The sequence below is a fragment of the Limulus polyphemus genome, unplaced genomic scaffold (assembly GCF_000517525.1).
Source record: "Limulus polyphemus unplaced genomic scaffold, Limulus_polyphemus-2.1.2 Scaffold344, whole genome shotgun sequence".
In the NCBI taxonomy this organism is placed as follows: domain Eukaryota; kingdom Metazoa; phylum Arthropoda; class Merostomata; order Xiphosura; family Limulidae; genus Limulus; species Limulus polyphemus.
Window position 1 is genome coordinate 203573 of NW_013665954.1, and position 9961 is coordinate 213533.

The following is a 9961-nucleotide window of genomic DNA, read 5'->3' on the forward strand; positions in this document are numbered from 1 at the left end:
CCTACTCGGAGTAATTTACTCCAGAGGTAGGCGTCCCCCAAGGAGGGGTAGTTAGCCCTATTCTATTCATCATGTACATAAGCAATATGCCACTAAAAAGACCCAAACACAGTATTTTTCATCTCAATTCGCAGACGATGGTGTGATTTGGAAAAGTGTTCCCACCCCATCTATATCAGCAAGAAATATTCAACCACAATTAAACAATATAGAAGAATATTGCCAAAAATAGAATAAAAATAGATGTCCCCCAAAACCAACTAGTAATATTTACAAAACAAACAAAGCATAAAAATAATCCACCGAAGATTATATATATATGAATGGGACACTTCTCCAGACCATAACTTCAGTTAAATTTCTCGGCTTAACCTATGACTCGAAATTGACATGGGTTAACACCATTAATAACAATATATTAACTAAAGTTTGGAAAAGAACAAATTATGCAGTAAGTCTAATAGGCAAAAATCATGGAACCACACCAGATAATATCATAAAAATATATAAAACATATTCAGCCAGTAATAGAATATGGATAAACATAACACAAACAGAAAAATAAATTACAGACAATACAAAACTCATTACTCACAACAGCCTAAAAAGTAACACGCAGCACATCATCCAAATTCATGCACAATTACATAAATATGCAAACAATCGCCGACAGACTCTTGCATAATTCTTTAAATTACTTTAACAAAACGTTACATAAAAACTTTACCGCTACTACGTACATTATGGAAATAGGCCTAAGCACATCTCGCCACTCAATATATATTTTAGATATAAAGAATTAATCAGGCCACCTAATAATTCTAGACTGAATAACATACATCAGTTTTAAACTAAGTTAAAAACTTTTAAAAGGGTATTCATGTGAAGTGTTCCTAAATTAGGATTGAAGCTAGTGAAATGTGAGAGTAACATTCTGAACTGGTCGTAATGTAATATCGAACTAAGCGAAGGTGTATACAGTCACATGAATGTAAATGTTGATACCTACATGGACGTTGCCCTGAAAGGGGTCGGAGTAAGTGCAGATTACTCTGACCCTCATGTTGTATCTCCACAGAAATCATGCAACATCGTACAGGAGGGAGGAAGAGGTCAACGAGCCTGACCCTCTCTGGTCTCAAAGACCTAAATGCCGATAAAATGCAGAGAGAGAGAGAACTCAGAGACCAGCTGCAGTAGCCCAGGAAACAGAACATACACTCTTGAACGCTCTGAAAAGCATACTCACAGATCTTATCGTAGAATATTCAAAACCATCTCAAAGAAAAAGCTGCGTCGACATACTCGTCATCATCACAATAATAATGCAAAATATACAAAAAAACATCCAACACAGGATCATTACTAAAAATAAATTCATAGTATAACAAACATCCAAGGTGCACTTGCTTCCAAGAAACGAGATTGAAGACATCACCAAACAAGTGAAACCTGATGTTTTAGTTATAAGCGAAACTTGATTGTATAAAATATTTAAAATACGAGGATAATAAGTTATAAAAAAAAAAAGATAAAATTACATAGACGTGACCAAAATAGAAGAATACTATTATTATACAAATTGGTCTGTCGGTAAAAGAAGTGGTAATGAATACCACAAACGAGTGTATAGCAATTGAAGTTTATATTGATAATACCATGTGCGTTACGGTAATAGGCATTTACTGCTTACCATCAAAGGATATAGATGTCAACCTATTAAGCAATATCCATTCATACAACCCAAACAATCTTCATAGGCGACCTCAATAGCAAACATATTATTTAGATGCAAGAAAAATGCAAACGGCAGGAGTTTGCTTGAATTCATAGATAATACAAATATTGTACCATTAAATGATGCCACCCCAACGCATACGTCGTATTCATACAGTACCAGTGACATACTGGAACTTTAGTTTTCATTTCATATGAACCAAAAATTCATTAGTTTAAGTCGGACAAGACGTAGATAGTGATTATTTTCTTATTTGGTGTGTCTTTAATCTTTATTTTTTTTCTTTCAATCATATCAAATTTGAAACAAACTAGTGTCCAATATCTTGTTGTTACCGATTTATTTTCTTATTTTTTGTACTTTCCTAGAAATGCATTATAGAGGGCGGGATACTAGTTACACTTACAACTGCTTTCAAGAAGTCCCCCCCTGGCGGGTCATCGGAAAATTTACGAACTTACAATGTTAAAATTTGAGGTTCGATTCCTCGCAGAGGATAGATTGTCCATTCATTACATAGCTTAATAAACAAGACCAATATCAGTTCACATTTATGACAAAACATTACGAACGTTCATAAGAGATAAAGTAAGGAAAACGCCATGAAAACATTTTTACGGCTTAAGCAATATCTATCAGCCATTATTTTTTATATATTTGGGTTGAAAGATCTAACTGAAGTTAATATCAACCAAACAGCTCATTCTCATCCACTGAAGGTGAAGTAGAGTTACTTTTGTCTTTCATATGATTGTTTATTTGTTCTTACTTAGTTAAATTTAATGAGTAGCAGTTCAGATTATAAAGACGTTAATGAAATCTACATAGAGCTGTATAATACTCCTTAAAGGCTTACATATATTCTAAATATATTTTGCAACACTGTCGCTTAGCAACAAGCGAAAAGCGTTAGGTTTAGCATTTTTAAATGATTACTTTTATGGAACTAGTTTTGACCATTATTTGTTAGAGACACTTTGAAATCAGATATCCCTTAGACACGAACGATTCCACAAATAATTTAAACCAGTTTTGTAGTTTGCTTTTCTGAGAAACTGCTTTATAAACAAGTATGTACACTACTAATCTTAGTGTATTAGAATTTCTTACAAAAGAAAAAAGAAATAAAATGCTGTTTCAACGCGATTCAACTCAATCAGAAAGTTGAAGTCTGACAAGTAAAACTTCATACAGTTTACGAAGGTAATTATGTTGAACCTTAAAATTTGATTTCCGGTTATTATTCTAAACATGCAAGTCTAGCGTTGCATTATACCAGTAAATCAAGTTTAAGTTAGTTATAATTTGCATAGACTCCAAAGTTCAAGTTCTTTATTTGCACTGATTTCGATCCATAAATGAAAAGTACTATTTTAGTATAGTCGAAAGTTAAAAATATGTAAACACACACACGTTTATTGTTAATTACAAAGCTACATAATGGGCTAGTTGTGGTCTATCCACCGTAGATATCGAAACCCAGTTTTTAGAGTTTTAAAACATCAGGTCTTATCGCTAAGTCACCGTGGGGGGGGGGCTACAAGTAGTGTAACTGCTATTGAAAAATAAATACCTTAATCAATTTATGTTATTTTTAATGTAGGTTAACCAATTAAAGAACATTTCTTTCAAAAAAAGGTTTAATGATTTTTTACAACCAGCGTACAATATTATATAGATATAAAGAAAGAAAAAAATGGCACATTTATTTCAGAAGCTAACTCTACAACAAAAATGAACATACCAGCTGCAAGCACCAGCCAAAAACACCACCCGTAATAAAACCTGAGAAGTCCTCCCTCAAAAGGAATGACTAATGGTTTCCTTGGTAAAAGAAGAGCATAGATGGCGTTCGTGAGGATCATAACACAGCCCATAAGCTGCATACAGTAAGCTCCATATCTCGGGACTGTACAAAACAGAATATTCATCAGCAGCCACAAGGAAAACGCCGTCCTATTGAGAAACATTAGGAACAAATATTAACAAACACAGGATTTTAGATGATGAAATGGCAAACTATAATAAATAGCATTGTTAATCAGAGTAATTAATATTTTGACGATCCACCTTTTCCTAAGAAAAACATTTTCGGTATTTGCCAAATTTCATGATAAATAAGTAAATTCAAGAAGATATAGAAAAATAGCAAATATTCTCGAGTTCCTGCGTCTATCAATTAAGATTTTTTTTTTTTTTAGCTTATCACACCAGGATTCAAGATTCAAACACCACGATGGTCACAGAACAGAGACGCCCCTTGGGAGCTTTGCACTGAAAACATGACAAACTTCGATTCTTTCCATCCCTCCTCCCAGCGTGAAAAGTTGCAATTATTTTGTATTTCTAAATCAAGCAGTGTTGAAAGATAGTGTAATGCAACAACTGACTATTAAAATACACAACAGGATATTAAAATAAAGAGGGTTTCTTCATCTTAACCCTCACATTTGTTGACTCCGATCTGAAACTGTATGGTGTTGGGTATTTAGATGTCAGATTTTTCAGTATTTCACCTGTTCAAGGTATATTGTCATTTACTTTCAAGGGATTCCCCATAAAACAATATATCTTATGGCTGGCCTTAAGCTAAAGCATAATCGTAATGTTCACACTAAGCTTGTTTATAGTTCTAATATAACACGGAAGTGTTTTGTTTAATTCTAATTACACCGATTGGAAATATTTTGCGACCAGTTCTCGTGTTTTACTTCTGCCCGATATTTGTAGTGGACAACATTTTTGAACATACTAGCAGTCTCCAATTTCGAACCGACAGACGAGAGGGAAGGCAGCTAGTCAACAGCAATGTCCACATACTCCTGTGCTACTCTAATCGAGTAGGGAAATTTGACTGTCATTCTTATAATTCACTCCTTACCCTAAACAAAGCGCGATTTTATGCGAGACATGGATCCTTAGATTCACAATCCCGTGCCCTAAATACTAGCCACGCCCGACTGATTTTTGATAATAAGATCTGCAACATCACGTACCTAGAAATTTACAGAGCAAAGTAAAACAAATAAATCTAAATGTAGGTAGAGACCTTAAGTTCGAATATTTTACTACTCACGAAATTCACCAATTATAAAAGAACGGTTTCGCGAATAACGAAAAAGCAGGTAAAACACTCGTTACAGTACAGATAAAGCAATGGTACATGTATGTATGTATTTATTTATTGAATACAATTAATTTTGTAAAGAATAAAAAACATTACATAGCACTTTTCATAGATAGGCTACGGCCTGTTAGAAAATGCAAAGCATTGCCTTACCTATGAGGAATTAACTTCTAACAATGTATTTCAAATAACACTCACTATAATGTTCAATGATAAAATATTCAAGTGTGCTTTTGCTCCTGTTGTTAAGTGTTTAGAATAAAAAAAAAACTTAACGTTTAAATGAAAATGAATTAAAAAATAGAATCACTTCCATACTGAAAAATGAGGGGGACCAAAATCTTTAAGACCAACACAGTTTTTTTCTTTTTTGGGTGAGAGGGAGGGGAGCTAGAATCATAATTTTGTGGAGCTAAACACTCTCTAGCCCCTCCCCCAAATAAGCGAAGTGAAGTATCTTTGCATTAAAAGTTACGTTAATCTCCATTGATCTATGGTATACAAAGTTTTTAGTCCAATTTCATGTTTAATCAGATCCTGTCAGAGCATGGAAGTATATGTTGGGATCATCTTGGCTCATAAAACTTTGAATAAAGAACTCAAGATTTTTACTAAATAACCAGTCACGCACCGGCACCAATAAATTCATGCCTCACATGAAATAACGAATTTTTTGAAAAAAACAACCCATACTTGGAAGTAGCAAAAATAAAATAAAAATAAATATTGGTACTAAACCAGCGAGAAATTATGTCACTGTAATGTCGTCGCAAACAACCTGCACTTGTTTTTGTTGTTGATTCTACTTTCCTTTCTTCGTTGATTTTGTGGGTAAAAAAATTACCCCCCCCCCCAATTTAATTAACAACACAGAGAAAAGTTGAACCGTGAAGGAGTCCCCCCCCCCAATACCACGCTATTTGCATAGCAATGTTTCGTCGCGAGGAAAGTGCTAGCCACTTTCTACTCCCCCCTTTCATTTAGTAGAGACATGTACAGCCTTGTTTTCACGTCCCCCCCCCCAGCCGGACTTCCAATCTGTCAAGTTTTCATACAGTTCTGCTCTACATAACATTTTAATGACGATTTTATCATCTATAACTCGACAAATTGTTCTTATATAGTAAAGCAAAATATTTTAATCAAACCATGAAATACCATGCAACTTGTACAGTGTGGGCAAAGAGTCTTATTTAAAGATCATATCAATTTAGTTTTTCGCGTTTTCGTAATGATTGTGGCAAAGGAACGATATGAAACAAATGAAGCTTTGAAACAAAATAGAATGTAGAAAGTTTCACTAAGGTCACCCCTAATATGCTAAGGAGGATGTCACATCGCACTTTGAGACGTATCATCGTATGTCATGACAATGAAGGCCAATAGACAGACATTTTGGATTATTATTCGAACCTTGTTAGTCTGTGTCAATGAGATATGTCAATATGCAATAAATTATTTCTTTCATACACACTATCTTTAGTTCAGGGGTGGGTGGGATGCCCAGACTTTTAATCCTACTATTTTGATGCGCATGAGTCTTCCGACAACAGTGAACGTCCAATTTTATGAAAAACACAGTTCGGGTCCTTTCAGTCTTGCAAGCACCTGTGACACTTCCCTAACGGTTAACTTGATTTATTGTAAGATTGTTTGCCACAGGTACCAATTATTTATGCTAACATACTTCATGTGCTACACCTTAAATAGATTAATATCCTGTGACACTTCCCTAACGGTTAACTTGATTTCTTGTAAGATTGTTTGCCACAGGTACCAATTATTGATGCTAACATACTTCATGTGCTACACCTTAAATAGATTAATATCCAAAAATAAAAGCAAAAGAATATCTACTACACGGTTTCGTTTAAGTTTTTTCCCTCTTACAGATTTCTTTTGGAATTGGTACAGGGATTGTAAATTTTAAGTCCTAGATTTAAAGTTTTTATTACTTACGCATTCTACGAAGTGCAGTTACAAAAATTTCAGATACGCATACACATACATACATGAATTAACGGACAAAAAAAACAACTTACACATTAAAAAAAGTACTATAATCCAATTTTAGAAGCTAAGGCCATTCAGCAGAAGACTATACAAGTGAATACATAAACTTCACAAGCAAAATGGGAGGTCCAATCGTCAAAGCGGAATCCTTTTTTTTGCAGGCACAACCAGCATCATCGTCTCTTACAGAGAAATTGAAATTTTGAAAAGCTAGCTGTTTTGAGATCAGCTTTGGCGAGATTTAATACGAAATTATTACGTATTGCATATTAAAATAGGGTCATCTGGTTACTTTGGTTATATAATGTACTATCACATTCTAACTCCAATAGGACTTACCCATTTTGAACAGACTGCTGCTGGGCTAATAAAAGTAAATTATGATACATCATAAAATTAGTTTAAGATAAAATATTCATGATCAAAAGAAGGTGACATGACCAGCAACTGCCTAGCTCAGAAAATTCAGGGTTCTCTATTTTTATAACGGTAAACACTATTCCAAACCATTTTGTGTTCAAGCACTTCAGATATGCGAAAAAAAATTACAAAACAGAAGGCGCTAAATTTTCGTAGTAACCTGGTTTTTCTTAACTTATTTTGTTTACATGAATATTTTGTCTGGGGGCTGCGATTTTTCGAAATAGTTCAAGAAAATTGAAAACCTATCGTTATTAAATGAAATACTTAAAGTTGGATCGATAACGTTATATAACTAGGAAGAAAGTCAAGTATTTGGATACAAAGCTTCCATTTTCTTGTATTGAAACAAAATTATACAACTCACCACAAGAGAATATAGGAGTAATATCCTGCTGTTCGATAACTCCGTCCCCAACAGAACCCTTCTAAATCCTGGCTTAAATACTCGGCTATGGTGAGGATGGGAAATGGTAGACCCTTGATTAAAGCTTCTTTGTATTCCTCTTTCACTTCCGTAGCTAAATATAGAATAATTTTTCCTCGTTGAAATAATGATTACTGATTTTCCAATTGAATTCGGCACTGGAATGAAGTCTAATTACAACATTTTTTTATAAAACTCCCATAATAACTACTTCCTCCATATGGATTTACCTGGAATTACATTGTCAAAAGATTTTTTTTTGTTCTTTTTAATCTGTAATAAGACTTCTTTTAGCAAATCATACCAAAGGAAAAAAAATATTTCGCATCATTTTGTTAAGTACCTACAGAAGCGAGAAAAAACACGTAAATATCGCTTATTGCTGTAAAATCGTCGTAAATAGTTAGAATGCTGTTGGTGATAAATATATTCATCTACCATAAGCAAATGGAATTGCTATTGGTTTGTTGAGATATACACCAAGAGAGAAATACATACAAGCACAAAAACACGTAAATGGAAAATGTTTTTTCTCAAAAACAATTGCAAAATTCACACATACAATCACTTTAAAAATGTTACAAAATTAATAGTTTCAGTTATTTCACATTTCAGTATATGTACTTGCATTTGCTAGTAATTATTATTATTCAAAATATGCATGTTCAGTCCGATGCTTTTTAGACGTCCATTCAGAAATATATTCCATCTTCTTACTGTAATACGAAAATTTCTCAAATATATGGATTTAGTTTCATTTGCATGTTGTGTATATTTAGAAAAAAAACACGCATTCCTTGAACAATCTACCATCCTTACATTATCACGAGCCTTTTCACTCACTCCAACAACTTAACGTGCAACACAGTAAAAAATAAACTACTTTAATTCATTCTTTAACCATGGGAAAAGAAAATTAACAATAGCGTTTCTATTCCCAAATGTCCTGCAATGCACGCACTGCTGCCCCTAGTAACAGTAGCCTGTAACACCAAATCTCACAGCTAATTCACATTAGACAGATCTATTATATTAACAATGCTTTTACTTTCTTGTGAATAATTGTAGTCATGGAATGGGGACTTTATGCACACAATTTTACATGAATTTCAACCAGGCTATTTTTGTCACGAATTTTTATTCCTTAAAAGGCCTAAACAATAGCCTTTGGCACAAGACGATGTCCACTTATATGCATAGATCGCCCTACCAAGCACTTTTATCTTTAAACACTAGGTCTAATATGTTATTTTTGTTGATAAGAGATATCGCTCCAAGTGAGTGATCATTCAGGTCGTTTAAATTCTTCAGTAGAAACCAGTTTCTGACAATAAAGGTCCTAAACCTTTTGAAACATATCCCACGATCACCAATCGAAAGTAGTAGTTTTTAATGGATTTGTATTTTAGAATTAATGTTTATACTTCCAAAATCTACAGAACCTTAATTATGAAATATCTTAACATTTGTACTGAATCCTATAACACACACACACACACACACTTTCAAACAACTGTGCCCATCATAAGTGGTGTCGCACCATATAGGGAACATGGAGGAAACAGTAGAAGATGCATCTGGAAACTAATAGTCGCACAATAGTGATAGTGATGCTGGTGAAAAAAAGATGCCTTTTGTTTTTGTTAAGATTTAACCTTAATTTTAAGCTTTATATTGAAGGTAAAACCCAAAAGTAAGAAGATAGAAATCGAAACCGGAATCTGTAATGTCAAGTGCCCAAAACCACCATACGTCCAGCCAGTTGTGAATAGTTCCTCTTAATGCAAGCGAGAACCACTAAAATGAAACAGACCAGTTTCCTATAGTTAACATTTCAGGCCCAAGAATAGTTACATTTGGTCGAAATGAAACCTAGGTTAACTTAAAATATATAATTTATTATTAAATAAAGAAATCGGGAATTTAATCTCCTAATATCAATGAACTACACTGTGAATGAAGTCTGGTGGTTTAGTGTACTTTTAGGGCAGCACACGAGTTATACGAAAACCTGCGTCAGAAGCTTGAACGATTTGACAGTCGACTACTTTTACGCTTTCTATTATAGTTAATATGCATGGTAGGTACAGTGCACGAGGGTAATGGATCACAAAAGACGACAAACATGTTCCTTTCTTCTTTTCTTTGTGTGTGTGTGTGTGTGTGTGTGTGTGTGTGTGTGTGTGTGTGTGTGTGTGTGTGTGTGTGTGTGTGTGTGTGTGTGTGTGTGTGTGTG

At 34.0% G+C, this 9961-nt stretch overlaps 1 protein-coding gene across 1 annotated transcript in view; it reads right to left on the bottom strand.

The window, feature by feature from the left end:
* LOC106457544 (dual oxidase maturation factor 2-like) overlaps positions 1-9961 on the bottom strand; it is a 28327-nt gene that overhangs the window by 7533 nt on the left and 10833 nt on the right. Inside the window, exons 6-7 of the mRNA XM_022383529.1 lie at positions 7666-7819; positions 3483-3694 (exon numbers count right to left, since the gene is read on the bottom strand). Of these exons, the coding sequence (XP_022239237.1) occupies positions 3483-3694; positions 7666-7819 (366 nt within the window). The remainder of the gene's footprint in view (positions 1-3482; positions 3695-7665; positions 7820-9961) is intronic.